Genomic DNA, 19,028 nt, shown 5'->3' with positions numbered 1-19,028 from the left:
CCAATAAGCACAATGGTTATTTTTCACTACAACCTAACACAGTGTTATTCTTGATTTGCACATGTCTGGCTTTATACAGATAAACTGAATTATATACTTTCACAAATGTAAATATGAATATACAAAAGAGCAATGGAACTTAAATATTTTGTAGTCATATCTCAATTGCAATCTACAAGTTACACATTACAATTCACAATTACAACCCCTTGAAATTCTTTAAGTTTCACCGAAATTTTACTGAGATACCAAGATTTTGTCAAAATTTCATTAACATTCAGTCAACTGACTGTTTAGGCCTCGCGAAGGTCAAGACAAGCAAAATTTTGCCAAGTCTAGTGAGATTTTGTACATGGATTCTGAAACATAAATTAGACCCAAAAAAAAAAAAAAAAAAAAGCAAATATACATCTCCCGGGAGAGATGGACAAATTGAACCATCAAAATCAAACTTGGGGGGGGGGGGGGGGGAATGTCAGAGGAAATTAGTTTTTTACCAAAAAATAGAAAAGATAATTTATCTTATTGAACATTAGGCTCCATTAAATATCTTCCAATCACAATCCATAATATTTCCCCTGCTGTTCCAGTTTCATTAAAAATCAGAGCTCTGATGCAATTAATTTCTAATTTGCATACCTACCATATTTTGATGAATAGCATTCAATGGAAAAGTTATTGCACAGAATGACAAATAGATGAACTATGAGACATTTGAAACCCATGAATCAAATGCTTCGGTTTCCTTCGCTATATACTTGTAGACAGACTTATGCATGAACAGAAAAAGGGGTTTTGTGCACTTAGAACAGTGGCAACTAGTTTACACTAACTAGTTGAACAAAAGAATCTGAAATTAAGTGAAATAAAACACGCATAAGATGGTTATCAGAGTCCAACCTTTTGGTCAAACCAAAGATCTTAACATGTCACAACACTATACACAAGTATTATCTGGTTTATATAACTCTATGGATTGAGGATGCAGTATGTGAGGATTCACAGCAGCTTAAGTAACCAACACTCAAGTGTATCCATCTTATTTTCACTCTGATATGATGGTCAACTGGCCTAAGAGACCCACAGCATGATTAAATTGTTGAGATGTTGCAACAACGAAGGAAAGGGATGAACTTTAGGTTTGCGAGTAAAATCTGTGACCAATGAATTGCCACTTCGCAATTGAAGAGCCAAATGAAAGAGTTAGTGAATTCCCAAGTACTTGGACATGCAAAAGCAATGTTACAAAATAAAAATGTAAGAACTAAAAGCTTTGTGCTCTCTCTCATTCATAGCACAACCTGTTCATATCTGGATTTCCCAGTCAGTATAAGCTATTGGTAAGACCATAATCAGTGAACTATAATGACAAAGACTTCCCTGCAACACACTAAAGGTGCAACCTGGTATAGGTAGAAATTCTATTGGATTTCTTTTTCTTTTTTCTTTACCTAAAAAGGGTTATCCTATGCAATGAGACTAAATGCATGACCAGGACATGGATGAACACATTCCATCAGCTAAGGAAACATGAATTTCACTTACCAGGTAAAAATACCTCCACTAAACGAACATCCATATTCTCAGGCATTGGTGGAGCACTAATTAGTGAAGACACCTAAGGAGAAACTCAGCGTGCAAATGAGAGCAACAAGATATGGTCAAACACATTTAAAGAATGAAATATATTCAACTACACCTGCTTTCTTTGTCATGTATTTTACATTGATACTTGTGTATGTGGAAGTTGATCTTGCTCCTATGAGGAATTGCATATCCATTCAATCCCCTAAGATGAACAATATCAGAACTGAGTCCACCACCAACCCCCCCCCCACCCTGTGGGAGCTAATCCAACATTTAAGCCATTCCAAAATACTCCCTCCAGCTTGGGCTTTCCCTCTAAGTCAACACCCATGTTAGCAAGTCAGCCATAATCTATTTAATCGGCTTTTCCCTCTAAACCCAATGTCCATGTTAGCAAGTCAGCCACGACCTATATATACAAACATGAGGTGGCAATATTGACTGCAAGAGCCACTTTCCCCAATTCCCATTTCCCCCCCCCCTCAATATCCATTTGAAAAGCGCACGGCGACATGAGGTGGGGGTACCAATTCACATTTTACAGGGGTGGGGCCAGCTGTCATCTCATATCCACTGAGATTAGATTTGATCTAAACCTCCAAAAATTAGAGATGATATGATTACCAAATCAATCTTCTGTATCTTTCCTTTTCTTGCCTGGCTTACTGCTAGGCTTGGGATTGTCAATTGCATCCAAATTAAGTGGAGCCTTCTGGTATATAATGGCAGCATCTAATGTATATATGCGAAGGGCAAGGGATGAGACAGTAGAGATCTTTGCAGCAGCAGAAAGTGATGACCAATACCACCACCCATTTTTCAAGTACTCCGTCTTGATCATCTCCTCAAATATGATTGTTGCTTGAACCATCTGAAAGAGAAAATAAATATTATCCATCAAACTTTCTCATATTCAATGGGGAAGAAAAGAGTAACAGAAAGAGAAAGAAACCCAGAAGATTTAGTTAGTTTCGGAGGAAACCAACTACAAAAAAAAAAAAAAAAAAAAAAAAAACAGCCAGAGATCTACAAGGGACAATGACGTAAAAAATGAATATAGATGATGAGAAACATGAAGCTTAATGTCATAGAAAAAACTGTCGGTGGTGGTCTGCACTTGCACAGTGATGCAGCCAGCCGACCCTAGATTCTAGTCAAGGAATCAGAGACACTATCTTGACAAAACAAGGATGCAGGCTTGCTGATTTTTATTTCAGCAGCCTGCAGAAGAGAAAGAGAGACGAATTAACAAGAAAAAAATAAAAGAAAAGAGAGAGAGAAGAAGAAGAAAATAAACAGATAATGGGCTGTTCGGGGACCGCAAACAGCACCCATGAATACTAACTTGGAGAAAAGGAAGAAAGAGAAGGATAAGGAACATAGAGAACAAAAGAGCTTTCTGATTTCACAATTCAAATAAAATTTATGCATTTTATTCCATTAACCATCACCATTTCTTTTGTTGGTTTCGCGGGGGTGGGGGGGGGTGTTGTAGTTTGTTCTAGGGAGGGTATGAGAGATTATATTACAACAAAATCAAGGAAAGTCTGTAAGTTGTATGCCAGACTTGATGAAAACTCTTCAGTATTTTAGGTTTGTGGAGCCTAAGACTTCTAATTTCGATATACCTTGGCACACAAATAAACAAATAGGACTCCTCAATGAGTATTATTGCCAATTACTTTTTGAGTTGTACCAAGGAAAATATAAAATGCCAGGACATTTCATGCAGAAAATGGAATACTAAATAAAGGAAAAAGATCAACTCACCTCAAATATTGACTCCGCCGATTTGACAAATGCACGCCAGGCACATCTCTTTGTTTGATGTGCCTTTGACGTCCTGACCGCTTCCTCTGGAAGTGCAGCATCCATATCCAGCAAGTTGATCTTGAGCCGCCTCAAAATCTGAGAAAAATTGCCTACCAATGGCCTCAAGGAAGACTCAGGGACTATGCCGCATGGACCAACCTCCATATCCCGAGTTTTACTACCCAAGCTGGAAATTTGACCGTCTCTTGTACATTCACGCATGGATCTTTCAGATTTTAGTGCCACCTCATCAGTGCCATTTTGAGAACATTTTGAACCATTGGTAGTATTGTCAGTGTTTGTGCTCAATACAACACTGTTTTCTAAAGAAAATGGCAACTGCTTTTCCACAACAGCAGGCCCAACAACTGGATCAGCTTCATCTTTTTGACTAGGAACCAATATTAGTGTAGGGTCACTCAGATAAGAAGAGCTTGAGGAGACAAAAGAAGGAACCCCATTAGAACCAATAAGGCCAATTTCTCGCACCAGTTCCTTATTAGAACTTTTCGTGAAAAACTTGGCTCTGATATCCTTAATGTCATATGGGCATACTATTCCCTTATTCTGAAATTTGATCAACCTAGAGTTAATCTCAAGCTTTCCATTCTTTGATCCTTCAAGTATGTCTACTTCAGCAGCTAACTCTTGTCGTGTGATTTCAGAGCTCACTGTCACCTTACCTTTCAACGGATCATCATTTTCCTTGCCAGTGTCAAGAGCTGATGAACCCATATTGCACCTTCCATCGTTGTGCCTTTCCAGTTCCCCAGTAGTGCAAAAGGTCTGATGGCAAGACAGGCAATGGTGTCTGGAAGCCCATATGGGCTCCAGGCACTCACATCTACACATTTTCTGTTCACAAGTTAGTTTTGCCTTCCTACCACGTTTCTTTGGAATGTCAGTGGTTTCAGGCTCAAAAAATGGACCATACTTGTTCTCCAGTATGGTAGAAGCCTGAGTCATGAGACAATCTGGAGATATAACTTTCTCACTATCTAGGGGTTTCAACAAAGCAACCTGAGAGTCATCTCTACCACAGATTTTACCATGTTGACCATCTAAAGACCTCAATTTCTGCCATTGTAAAATAGACTCCTTCAACTCCCTCTCCTTTGGATCACTTACAGTCAGACACCCAATTAATTCTTGAATTTCTGAATCAGATTCATAGTAAACCCATGAGGCAGAACCAGGAATGCTATCATTTGGCTCATGACTGTAGAGTCTGAAATCATTGGATCCTCTCGAACTTTGATAAAGCACTCTGCCAAATGAAGGAGATCCAAACATTGAATTGTCAACAAAAAGATTCCTGTTCATTTGGACAGCTTGTTTACTCTGAGGGACAGTTCCATTCCTATCAACGACTAAGCAAGGACACCCACCTGGCCATGCTAAAACCCAGTACAGTTGGCCAGCAGAGTCCCTACCCAGAAAGTCCCTACGTACAGATACTTTAAGTAACTGTGATTCTACATCAGCAATAGAGTCCTGCAAAACTTTAATAGCATTCTTAAGAGTCCCCATTTCAAGATTGTAACCTTGAAAATCATCCAACTCAGGTTGAATACTACCATGGCCAAGGACATCACCTGAGTTCAGAGAAATATGAGGCACATGTTCAGCCAGCAGGGTTTTCATAGTGTTCAAAGACCTACAAGATCCTTGTACAACATCACAGGCAGGTCCCAAATTATCATTCTTTTCTGCATCTGATTCACATTTACCATTCAGAATCTGCATATTTCTCTCCTTGCCCAAATCATCAACTTTTTGTTTCTGAGTTGATAGAGATTGCTGCTGATTGATTGTGCTGGATAGATCTTTTTTGCTAGAGACCATGTGAGAAAAGGGACTTCCAGACATGGAAGAATCGACATCCTTTGTTTGGTCATCTGCAGGCTTCATATTTTGTGATTCAATGCCACTACAATTGTTCTCCAACATCCCTTTTGAAAGAAAAGAGAATGGGTCTTTGTTGAGATAATTAGTTTCACTCCCTTCCAGACTATCTTGATGCAGCAAATTAGCAGAGCTGGTTGCATAATAGTTGGTTCCGCTATTCAAAGTATGTGTCTGACCAGTCAATCTCCCATTGGTTGTAATGATATTGCTCATTCCTTCTTCTCTTCTAAACTCTACCATTCCGTTGTGCAAGTTTGTGAACCCCTTTGCAGCTCTTGCAGCTAGGGTTTCTTCTCTGAACTTTAGGTTTCTCAGTTCAAGAGCTAGTGAACGCAATTTTTGCTGCAAATCAACTGACATATCAGCACAGATTTCTAGGTGCTCACGAATAATTGCAATATTCAGTGCCTCATCACATAAAAACTTCAACAAGAAGGCTCTCTGCAACCAAGATAACAAATGCCCATAAGTTAGCATTAAAAGCAGAATAATATACAGTTGCTGAGGAAGACAAAGTAATAAGCACATCTGCAGAAGAATTACAAGTCAAACCTAACACAGATCCAAGATGCGGCCCTAATTCCTTTCTTGGTAATAATAAGCTAAACCTTCCATCACACACTTATTCCTGCACCCCTTAGAAAGCTAATATGATGTGTTTTCTGCCATTCATGCCAAATTGAAGATAAAAATATTCATCACAAAATCTTAAGAAGCTAATGACACTGTTTAACATATTTTCTAAAAGCATGCACAATTTATAATTCCATCCCAGAACTGAAAACCCCTGTTTGGGATCACAATAGGCACACCCAAGTACCTAGGCAGGTCATCAAGTAACATAAGTTGTAATGGAAAATAAGGCAAAAACACATTTACGGAGTATTGAATAGAGGTAACTTGTGAAGCACTACCAGAAAAAGGGGGGAGGGGGGACACCATCTTCAGATCAAAAAGCACATTTACAGTACGGTTTACTGGCTTACTGCAGATCAAATAGGCAGAATTGTTCTTATAGACAAAATCAGCAGCATAGGTTACTATGGACCAAATAGGCAATATATTGTGGTTGGACACCATCTTCAGATAAATAATAGTCTTGAACACGTAACAGAATAAGCCTTGAATCTCCCCCCCCCAACCCTCTCACACGTAGCATTACACGTAAATAAATAATAACGACCAATTATTAGCATCCAAAGATCAAGTCTTAGTTTTGAGGCTTGTTTCGACCAGCCAGAAACCAAGATATGCATCGTAGCAACCATATTGAAACTAGGGATTTTTGGGGTAAAACTTGACATGTGATAGGCTGGTCAAAACTGGTTGAAACCATAGAAATTGATCAACTATCAGAACTGGTCAAAACATGCCAAAACTGTTGAAATTGCTCATAACTTGGCATTTATTGGTTGAAGCAGCCGACATTTCCAAAATGTCACTGAAAATTTGTCAAATCTTGAGAATTTTAAGACAAACCTCAGGTTTCGTCTTAGTTTCCTCGAAGATTGAGATTTAGCCAAAATTTCAGCCTATCTCACTAAGCAGTAGTAGGACTACAACCAAATCCAAATAATTTCCTAAGTACCCCCTTCATGGAAGAAATAATTGCCAAACAAGACCCTAATCAATAATCACCAATCTCACTTTAACGTCACAAATGACGATCACGCATGAGCCAACTTTCAAGCAATTGGAATCCAGAATTGATCTGATTGAGGTCTCATCAAAGCAAGAATATGAAAAAATGTCCTACGGCAATACCAAGTGATTCCAAGACTTGGTCAAAATACCCAATTGGTTTTGCTGTTGGTCCACTGTCCACCCAAGTACATACACAAAAAGGGTTAATAAAGTCAAATAGCATAATGGACACAAGTGGAATTAAAATATCTTATAAGGGAAAACCTGGAAGAAAAAAAAAACTAATAAAGAATATAGGTGAAATAGAGAGGATGGGAGTGGAAAACAGCAAGAACCCAAGTCGCAATCGCATAGTCGTAGAGTAGTTAATAATAATACATATAACCACCCAGGGTAGGATAAAAAAGAGCCACAATGAAATAAGCAATTGGCTTTAATAAAGGAGCACAACCAAAATCCACAAATGAGATAAAGCAGAGCTGAGACTAAAAAGATGTGGCATGATACCTTGAGAATAGGCTAAACATAAGAAGTAATATGTAACTTCATTGTCAGATAGGTATAAAAACGTAACCTCATAGAATGAAATAAACAAGCAGACTGTGAAAGTCGTTAGAAAAGAGACCGCAAGGTGAACCTTATTAAGAATCTTGATAAAAAAGGAAGTAACATTCTCCCATGGCTGCAAATATGGGGAAACCGAGATCACAGTTCACACAACGAGAAGAAGCCCCAGCTACTGCAACCGAGTAGCATAGGGAGGAAAGATGATCCAGATCTGTAAAGGACAGCAGCTTCAGCAAATCCATAGAAGGCAGGCATTAGAGAACCGTCAATTTACCAAAGCTCTATAACTTCCGATGGCCACTTGATAACATAGATCAAGCAGCAACCACAAACTCCACAAGAACAAACAATCAAAGCACAAGACTGACAAAAGATTAATGACTCAGGCAGCAGAATACTTTAAATATACCGTATATTCACAGACAACCATTTTATTCATAATATATGAACCCTGGTTTTCTTCTTGTTCCATGAACTAGGGTTTCCTTACTAGCACTAATACCATGCAAGACATAATAGGCACAAGATATATATATAACCAACCAACCAGAACGAACAAATAAATAGAAGAGGAAAAAGAGAAAGAGAAGAGAAGTCGAGACTGCCTTGGTCGACAAACTAACAAGGAATGTAAATAATTTGGAAAGAAAGGAAAGTGATCTAGTCTACTTTGACATTGAGGCTAAACAAAGGAAGTTATTTAGCCACAATAGGGGCATGGTCCAACCATCAACGAGGATGAGAGTCACAAGGGCTTAAAATGTTCTATAATATAAAATGCAAATGGCAAATGATCTCGAAATTCACATTCACCAAGAAATAGGAGGCCTTTTATTTATTATTATTTTTTTTTTTTTTGGGGGGGGGGGGGGGTGTGCTGGTTTTGGGGAATGGGGGGATGGAGCAGTAGGGATGGGTGGGTTGGAGACAAATATAAAAGTCCACAGCTGATATAAATTTATAAACCTTAAGGTCACCCAGGCGAGTAATCAGTAATTTACACTACCAAAAATCAACGTATAAGAACCCAAAGTTTGAGCCTACTATATGTTCTAACCATAACAATAAAAGAAAGCCCGAGTAAGGTGAACTTAGACAAACCTCCTGTAGGCTTAACTCCCAATATTCTCTTTCTTCCATTGATGCTGCCAAATCAATCAGCGACTCTGAAAGTATACATGACTCCCCTCTCTGACATCTCTTTTGTCCCTGGCGGCTGTTAACAGGTTTTGATGCATCTCTAGAGCTACCCTGACCAGAAACACATGAAGGACAATACCAATTTCCTTCAGGGATCCTTGCAAGAGGAGGATTCAAGCAATAAGTGTGATACTCTGAATCACAAGTATCACACAGCAGAACACTATCATCATCTTTGTCAATACCACACACTTTGCAAACTCCCTCATCCCAAGGAGCTTTAGGAATCTCATTTACACATAGAATAATGTCGTCCAGCTCTTTCTTTGCCTCAGCACTTAAACTTTCAGCGTTAGTAAGTTCTCCACATTTCTGAACAAGGGTGTGGACCTGCATCAGAAATTATCTATTAGACTTTTGAGCCAAGGATGAGATAATTGCAAGACTATATTTGATCAACATACAGCAAAAGCTCAAACCCAAAATTAAGGGCCACTTGAAAATTTTCCAGGATTGATGAGGTCATAACCCACCCCAACAAATTAAATATAAAAAAAAAGGCCTGGCACCCCACCCAAAAGAGGGGGGGGGGGAAGCAAAATGGAGGAGAACTAAATAGACATTGTGATTAAAGTGGCCAATGCTGGGCATACACGAAGTCTAATGAGGTTTATTAACTTTGGGCTTCATCTTGTACTTGACTAGAAAGCAAGACCAATTGGATAGAATTAGTTATTACCCGCATTTTCCGGGTTCAGTATCTTACTTCTTTGGGTTCAAATCGTTGAGTTACAATAAATGTTGAGAAAGAGTCAGTCTTATCAATAAGACACACTGATGGACAATTATATTAACAGGTTTGGATGTTTCTTTCTTACTTCTTCAGTTGTTGATAGATGAGTGTAGTTAATCTATTGTTTGGCAATGGATATTTTATCAATTTGATGTTGATGTCTTTTCTAATATGATACCAATTTGACAGTATTAAGCATGTCTTTACTGAGACTACCAAAAGTATTGTTTGATGGAAAAATACTCTGGATTGCTAGAAAACCGATCCTGTAACCAAAGGATAAGAAAAAAGAAAAGAAACACACTAAGTCATCGAAATCTCGCCAGCAGTCTTCACTCTGTTATATTTATAATAAAAAGCTTTTGAATGGCAAGGACAATTCCGCTGCTGGCCCAGGGGACCTACTTACCCCAAAAAAAAAAAAATCAATTAATAAATAACTAAAACAATCTATCCAAGCCACTATGGATGAATTGAATGTTTTTAGCATTAGCCAATGTTATCATTAGTAAAAAGGGTGTGCAACAGATACCGCATGCACAGTATAATCATGCTCACCCCCCCATATGATTGCTAATTTGCTACTACATCTACTACAACCAAAAGCCTACTTTGAAGCACAGTAAAAGAATGTCATTTAAACGCTTCTAATGAACTAGACTATTTTTCAGTACAGATTGTGCACAATAGGGCATCTGACTTCTAGTTCATCGTAGCAGTCAAAACCTATGGTTTGAAATAAGAAACTAGTTATTTCTGTTAGAATAAACACCAAGAAATCAGTTGACCCAAAAAAGGGGGAACACCAAGAAATAATGACTAAAAACAGGAAAAACAAATCGAAGAAACACACACCAACATGCCGTGCTACGTCCACAGGCAAAGAAGAACTTTCACCATGCAGGAAAAAAATTACAATGGAGGACTCTTGGCCAATCACCACAACTCTCACCCAAAACCCTAAGATGAAAATCTCACATCTCACAATGACCTACTAGGAGAACATAAGGTAAATATTTATAGATTTTAATCAGGCAAACAGGTTGAGCTATCGGCAGCAATGCAGTATTTTCTGCCAATATTTGTTGGGTTTCAGGCCAAAATAAGTCCTGAGACTTCATTGGAACCCTATTTAAGGCTATATCAATAAATTCAGATGATAAAACAGAAGAAATTTGAAGTTTTAAATAATGAAGTAAATCATTCAAAAAAAAATTTATCAAAAATTCATAATAATTAAGTATTTGAGAAATACTAATAATAATTATACTGCCGTCTAAGGTCAATCCCGAGGTGCATTGGTCTTCTAAGTACCTATCTTAAGATATGGATCACCAAATTGTGAAGAAACCATTAATGCACTGTGATACAAGTCATACGATGCTGCTGGTAGCATATACTGTTGATCCGTTGGGTATGAGAAGACCCACTAAAGATGGTTCCCTATGTCTTTTGAGTACTCAATTACCAATATTTCAAGGATATCAAACTAGAATACTGAAATTTCCAAAATCTGGAAATAAAAATGGTATTTTTTTCATTTCGAAGTGGCATTTTGTTTCAGCCACACCAAAATACTCAAAATAATTCAAAATTTCAGTGAAATTCTATTGGAGTTTTCAAATTATAATTACTCCTCAAATCTACAAATAGAATCCTAATTGCCTTGAACAAGGATCCCTATTTGTGTGGAACAGTGAAATTGTTTTGTTAACCCAAGAACCTGCTTCTCCATCAGGGTACAAGAGGTCAAAGTTAATGAGGTTTAAGGTTTTGAGCTTGGGGACGCCAACACTGCTTACTTCCACCGCTCCCTCAAAGCTTGCCACAACTTCAATTCCCTTCCTTGCCTTCTTACCTAGAGTGGTGCCTAGATCTATGACCCTCCTAGCATTAAGGCAGAAATGGTCTCCTTTTCTAATCTTCTTTCTCCCTAGTCTCTCCCCTCCCGCCCCTCTCTCAACCACTCCAACCTCAATAAATTCATGACCCCTCTCTCTTACCCTTCCTTTGCTCTATCCCCTCCTCGAAGGAGATCCAAACTGCCATTCATTCTCATAAAGCCAATAGGGCTCCTGATCCCGATGGCTTCAGTATGGGATTCTTCTTGGCCACCTGGGACTTCATTGAGCAAGACCTCATTCACGCTATCCGTAGCTTCTTCCTTAATCCTTCCCAGCTTTCTTCCATCAATAATACCTTCCTCTGCCTCATCCCCAAGAAGCCGGGTGCTTCTTCCCTTTTGGACTTTCGCCCCATTTCCCTTTGTAACCTTCTCTACAAATTCATCTCTAAGGTCCTTGCCAATCACATTAAATTGGTCATTCCTTCCCTAGTGAGCCCCAATCAGTCTGCCTTCATTTTTGGTCGAAGTATCTCGGACAATATCCTCCTTTGTGCGGAGATTGTTCGTGAGTTTGATTGATCTGCTTATGCCCCGGCCGCCCTCCTGAAGGTTGATCTCCATAAAGCTTTCGACTCCATCTGTTGGGATTTCATCGGTGAAGTACTCTCGGCCCATGGGTTTCCCCACTTCCTTTGTTCAATAGATTGAGATTTGCATCTCCACTCCTCACTTCCTGATTATCACCAATGGATCCCCTGCTGGTTTCTTTTCCTCCCGAGTCGGCATCCGCCAAGGATGTCCTCTCTCTCCTTATCTCTTCACCTAAGCTCTGGAAGTTCTCTCCCACCTCCTCCAATCCAAAATTGATCAGCTTCTCATTTCTCCCATCCCTAAGTGCAAATCCCTTAAGCTCACCCACATTGCTTTTGCAGATGACCTCATGATTTTCTCTAAGGCTGATCATTCCTCTATCTTTCTATCCTCTCCATCATTTCCTCCTTCGAATCCCTTTTAGGTTTTAAAATCAACCTTAAGAAACCCACCATCTTTCTCTCGGGCATCTTTGACGCTGCTAGAGCATCTCTCCTCCAGCTCTCTTGAGTTTAATCTGGGTTCCTTTCCGATGACCTACCTTGATCTCCCTCTTATCCCAGGTAGGCTTACCACTACTCCCCTATGCTTGATCATGTTCGGGAAAAGCTCCAACTCTGGAAGGGCAAGTTGCTTTCATTTGTTGGGAGAGTGGTGCTTATTCAATTGGTCCTCCAATCTTCCTACCTTTACTGGTGTGGTATCTTTTTCCCTTCCTAAATCCATCATCCACTCTTTGGAAGCCATCTTCAGTGCCTTCCTCTGGAAGGGCCAAGAGGCTTCCCACTTCCTTCACCCTATTTGCTAGAAGTCCATTTGCTGCCCCAAATTTGAAGGGGGTCTTGAAATCTGCCGAATTCCCGATATGAATTTGGCTTGCCTCATGAAACTCATCTGGAAGATTGCCTCCAAACATGATTCCATTTGGGTATCCAAGATCTATCTATTCTTATCTCCTTAAATCTAACTCCATTTGGACTACCCCGCTCCCATCTAGCCCTTTTGGATCTGGAGAATGCTATTGCTCCTCCTTGGCCGTGCTATTTCCGTCATCTCCGTCCTCATTTCTTCTAGTACCACCACTTCCTTTTGGCTTGACCCCTGGCATCCGATGGGTATTCTATACTCTCCTTGGCCCTAGAACTGTCTATGACTCTTGTAAAGCAAAATCCACCCCACTCTCCTCCTTTATCTCTAATGGCTCTTGGTCCACCACCCTCACCCATGTCTCAGACAAGTTTGGCATTCCCTCCCCCCCCCCTTCCTATGACCACATTATTTGGCTTCCTTCCCATACCACATCCTTCAGTACTACCTCAGCTTGGAATCTCCTCGAACCCCCCTCCCCCCTTGTCTCCTAGGCCCCCTTGTCTGGTTCAAAGGCCACATTCCTCGCCATTTTCTTACACTTTGGAGAGCCCTTAACCTCGCTCTCCCTACCCAAACATTCCTCATTAGTCGCCATATCCCTGTCAGCCCCAACTGTACCCTTTGTTGGAATAGTTCAGAGGACCTTGACGACCTATTTTTCTATTGCCCGCTATCCCGCTCTGTTTGGACCTAAGCCCTGGCTTCCATTTGGCCCCGATTGCGACGTTCTTTTGGCTTTGCCCAAGATTGGAACTGGATCCTGAGAAGCTATGTCGGTGCTACTATTTGTGACCATGTGGGTAAGCTTGTCTTTGCTGCCACTATCCACCATCTTTGGTGGGAGCGTAACATGAGAAGATGGACTTCCAAAACCCTGATCTCGAGATTTGATTGGAAATGCCATCTATTTTGATGTTTTTTCGAGACTACGCTCTCTTCCCCACCCCCTGTTGCTGACTCTCCAAGAAATAGGCTGATTGTTAGTTCTTGGAGTCTCACCTCTTCTATCCAGTCCCATCCTTGACTGGTCTTCCCCCCCCCCCTTCTTTCCCCTCTCTTTGTGTTAGCGCCCTTGTTGTTTCAGTAATTTAATTATTTATTCACCCAAAAAAAGGGTTTTGAAGCTCATATAGATTCCCTTGGGTGCAGACCAGATGATGGCCAGAAGATTCTAATACTCAAAAGAGCCCCCTAACCCCATAAAACAGGATTGGCAATTGTAAAAATTACCATCAAATTTATCACTAAAAAGCAGTTCCCTTTGTTTTCACCCAAAGGGGGGGGGGTCAATTCCCTTTGTCTACATTTGACATCCTAGTTTTTAATACACAACATAACCCACAAAACAAAGGACACACTGCCCCTCTTTGTTAGATTATTTGCATTTTTTGCACTTTTGTTTTGCAATGCTGCTCAATAGATTTCTTGTGATGCTTTATTGACTCAGCAAGACAAAAATTGAAATGACACTATAAAAAATAAAAAAAAACAACTCAATTGGAATCTCAAACCAACATTCGTACAGCCAATGTATAAAATGTGGTCCTATCTCGTCTAGCTCAAAGTCAAGATAAATTGACATATTTTGATCGCATTTTGATAGCTTTGCCTACTTAGTGCATTGCACGAATTGGCGATTTGGCTACCGGCATCATGTTTTGGAAACATAGAACCACAGGCATTGGGTCTCAAATCACACTTCTAGGTTGCAATCTGAACCATGAACGTCTGTATTATATAAATAGATTGGTTTGAACGTTAATGTACGAATTGAGGGTTTTGTATGAGTATCTAATATGTACTATAGGGCATCTTAGGATTTTACTTAAGCAACTAGTGGTCCAAGATGGAACTCTCATTTGCACATGTGTACAACAGGTCATGTTAAGCTTTTACTTAAGCATCACGATTTCCAACTAGGGTTTGAAATGGAATTCTCATTTGCATATGTTTTTCACAAATTTGGGACACCACTCTGTTTTTTCTTCAAGATAGGTAAATTTTATGTACTAAAAAAGAAAACAGCAAAGTTAAAGCTAGGTCAGCTTAGTTCCATCAAACCCAGAAACTAGAGAATTAGAAATAAGGACAGAAATTAAAAACCTAATGTCAGAAGCAAACCAGCCACCAAAAGGATGATCAACCATGGTTGGAATAAAGATTGTATAGCAATAAACAACTGCTGCAAGTCTCAATCAATTTCAACAGTCAGATTGAGAGATATGAAGGTGGATCGAAAATATAAACTTGCAGTTCAATGGTGGAATAACATGGCAGACAGATGGAAGGGTGAATCAATGAAGGGGAAAGGTGAGATGTAACGGACGGTCTATAAACCCAGCAGGGTTTGCAAGATGAAGGGGGAGGGAGATGGATCACCAGTCCATTTCTCAATCAGTCACCTAGTTCAAGTAGGGTGATGCAGATGCAGCCCCAAATTAGGTTCTTTCTTCCTAGGATTAGGCCTAGGGTTGAGTCTTTTATTCCAGTCCTTATGAGAGTTGATATGTATTATTTAATTAGTCCTTATTATAGCTGATGTATGTTATCTATGGTTCTATTTTTGTTCAGTCCTTATGAGAGTTGATGTGTATTATTTAATTAGTACTTATTATAGCTGATGTATGTTATCTAATTAGTCCCTATCAGAGTTGATGGGAGCTCTTGTAAAGGTTGAATGATAAAACCTCAGTCCAGTTAGAACTTCTAATTTCAGCTCAAGTCAGTTAGAGTTAGTTTCTAATTCAGTCAAGTAGTTAAGAGTCCACTTAGGAATTCATTATATGTAAGGCTATAAAAGCCAATCGCATCATATTATTTACAAGTTTTATGATTAATAAGATTCAGCGATCCAGCTCAGCCTGTGTTTTGATCCATCAAGTATGGTGATCCAGCTTCAGTAATTAGCAAGGAATCTCCAAAGTGTATTATTAGGGTCTCTTGTGAAGCCAAGCAGGGAATCCTGTCTGACTGTGGATTTAACCTTCAGTCAGGTCATTCCATTTCCTATGCAGCATTAAACAAGGCTCCTAGGTCCCCCTTCCCTCACTCTTTTTTTCTTAGAATTTTTGGACTTCCTAAAACACTAAATTCCAATTTAACCATCCAAAGCAAACCAAACACGGGGGATCATATCCCTAATCATCGTATTTCTCTCCAAGTTTCAGCTCATTCTGACCAGCCAAACCCCAGAAGCACCACCCTTAATTCTAAATGCAAATTTGAACTTCAAGCCAAGGTAGGTTTTGATAGGATCTTGGGAAAACTGGCCCTCATTCAATTGAGGCTACAACAAGGGGATCAGCATCAGGCCTATAACAGCAACTTGAATAAAAGCTGTTCACAGTTTGAATGGTTCTTCATGTTCCACAGCAGCAAAAAATAATTAAGGATGGCCTTGTTCACTCAGCTTTAGTCTTGAGCAAAGCTGAACTTGAACAGAGAAGGAGCAGCAACAATTTTAAAAAAATAAAAATAAAAAATAAAAAATGGAAGGATACGATATTCAACTCTCTCAGCTAGATTCCATCACCCTAGGTATTTAGCTTGTGACAGCAAGGCCCAAGCCCTTCCCATCATCATGCAAGAGACAAGAATAAATCAAAGCAGAGTATCAAATAATCAATTCATTAAAATCTCAGGTGTTCAGAACAACCTTACAAATTTATAAAAGAAAGGTTTGCCCAACAAAAATTAGAAACTTCCAAATACTAAAATAGAAACATACTAGCTGAGTTACTTAGTCAATATTCTCAAGAATAGCAAAATAGACACATCCAAAATTGCATATGCAAGTGGTTCCCCATAAGAAATTCAAATTAAAAAAAATTTTAAAAAAAGGAGGGGGCGTATGGCCTCTTTTTTATGCTTCTAGAAGACCAGCCGGACTGATCTGGGCCTTGGCCCAATTGGTCCAATTGAAGCCAGTATCCCCAGGTTCAACACAAATAGTATCCACAAAATAGGAAACCCCAGAGAATCCTCTCTAGGTACATCTAACAAAAGGGATGAAATCCCTTCACAAGCAGGACAGGCTCTGCAAGCATCAGCAAAATAAGAACCCAAATAGGTTAATATAACCTCTATAATAAACCTTCTTATGTATATCTAACTACATCACTCATGTCAAAAGGGCTTAAAATATGTTGTCCAAAGATGGACCATCAAGTTCAAAAATAAATTAAGTAAATACGACATCTTGCAAAGATTTCAGCCCAACTGACAACTTCGTAGGGGCAGGGCTGCCCTCAAGTTCAAGTTATTGTTGTACGATCCTCAGATGAGCACAAGTATTATCTATCTCTATATTATAAATGATGAAATAAATATGCATGGCTGTAGGAGGCCATGAATAGCTATGCTTCACAATTTTATCAATAAATACCAGTCCATAATTCCAAATATAAATGCCAATCCTTACATGGAATGCATGCATCACTAAAGTACTATCTGCAAAGCTGCAGATCGATCACATGATATGAACAATTAAACTGACAGTTAGCATAGACAAGGATGTGGAAGAAGCAATGCGAGACATGTAACATGGAAGTTAACAAGGAACAAGAATAGTAGCAATGTCACAAACCTCCTTTTCATATAATGACTCAAATTTTTGGAACAGTGTTTCAGCCAACTGCATCAACTCTGGCCGATCACCATATGCAGTGCGAATATTTTGCCAAACCTGCCAAGGAAAATATACCTGGAGTTAAAGAACACTTAACTTTCAGAGATAACCAAACCAGACAAATTATTTGGTTCATAAAAGATACAATAACACTAAGAAAATAAGAAATGAAATTGAACATCACCTAAAATGAACCAAAACCTCAAATGACATACTTTTGTGGGTATTGAAAAACTACCTCCGGTTGCTAGGAAAGAACTCAAACTTGACCAATAATCCGATTGGGCATACCAAATCCAAACGGTTTCCATCCTTTTGACCCACTCACTTACCAAATTAAATTTGCAGAAATCCATCTCAAAAACTTACAAGGCCCAGGAAACTTAAAATATTGAGGTATTCCAGCACCAAATCCTAGGAATCAAATGGTTAGTCTGGAAGGTTGACATACCACAGCATGCATCACTCATGAGTTTAAGAACCATAAGGAAAATTATACATGGAGAACGCACCATGATACCAGGCAAAAATCTTAGAAATAGTGTCATTTGAACTGAACTAACCCTTAATGCCTGAATTACAAGGACAAACAAATTAGGAGCTGCAAGTCTATCCTAGAATTGGATACCAAGAAGACATAGACACTACAGTCCAGATGCAGCCAGGGCACCAACTGTTTCTTTAACTGTGAAGATAACCCATCTAAAATCTTACTAAGAAGATGTCATATACTGCAATGGCAACTTTTGGAAAGACGACCTCATTAAGGTATACTTTAGTTGCAGCAAGTATAGCCACTTAACTAATCATTAGGACTCGATATGGACATATTTTAAGAACATGAGGTCAGGATTCAGTAGAGGCAAAATAGTTTCATAGCAATTGAAGTCACTAGGTCCAAGAAAGGCAAATTCATCTCTTAAAGAAATTAACTTTGATCTTGTGAAGGAGCCAAATATAATGGGTGTGAATAGCCTCTTAATATATTGAAGAAACAAAATGACAAGTTAGAGGAACTAAGAAAATTAACATTTCACATGACGCCGAAAATGAAAGATACAAGATACCTATCAGAAGGCTCATTTCCCTCATCAGTCATCCCAAATTGCCATAAAATTTGGTGTTCCTCTGCATTTTATAAAAATTTCTCATCTATGAGCAGACGAAGAACTTCTTAGTACCTGAAGCTCTAGCACAAAGGTAGAATTTCGATCTATGGCCATGGTATTTATTTATGTGTTTTACGTGGCCAAGAATTTGTATAAACCTGCTCTCATAGATATTTCTAAATTAAAGATGTATTAATTCCTTAGGCAGTAAGCAGATGATGTGTTTCCAGGATTTGATTCTAATATTCATAAGAAATTTAGGCTGCAAATTGTGATCCCAAAGGACCATGAAACTTGACAGGATCATGGACATGAATGTGGAAGGACATATTACCAAGGAAAAGCTGAACATTGGGCATGTATGAAACCAATATGTGAAGAATGATGCCCAATTAGCAAAAGATTAACAATTCCAGTTTCTTCATATGAGAGACTGCTAGGCAAATCCACTACATGCAAGAATTTGAGAAGAAGCATTGAGATATTATAGTAATGCCCGAGTGCAATTTGCTACTAGATTATTAACAAAGCATA

At 39.0% G+C, this 19,028-nt stretch overlaps 1 protein-coding gene across 1 annotated transcript in view; it reads right to left on the bottom strand.

The window, feature by feature from the left end:
• Positions 1 to 529: 529 nt before the first annotated feature.
• The window catches only part of MBD9 (methyl-CPG-binding domain 9), a 49,765-nt gene continuing 31,266 nt past the window's right edge, over positions 530 to 19,028 (bottom strand). Inside the window, exons 7-10 of the mRNA XM_089165230.1 lie at positions 17,344 to 17,442; positions 8,620 to 9,048; positions 3,358 to 5,748; positions 530 to 2,458 (exon numbers count right to left, since the gene is read on the bottom strand). Coding sequence (XP_089021356.1) covers positions 2,216 to 2,458; positions 3,358 to 5,748; positions 8,620 to 9,048; positions 17,344 to 17,442 — 3,162 coding nt within the window. The 3' untranslated portion in view covers positions 530 to 2,215. The remainder of the gene's footprint in view (positions 2,459 to 3,357; positions 5,749 to 8,619; positions 9,049 to 17,343; positions 17,443 to 19,028) is intronic.

This window comes from Hakea prostrata, chromosome 8 (genome assembly GCF_041222555.1).
Source record: "Hakea prostrata isolate BN-2017 chromosome 8, UWA_Hpros_2, whole genome shotgun sequence".
NCBI lineage: Eukaryota > Viridiplantae > Streptophyta > Magnoliopsida > Proteales > Proteaceae > Hakea > Hakea prostrata.
This window is presented reverse-complemented; position numbering and strand designations above follow the sequence as displayed.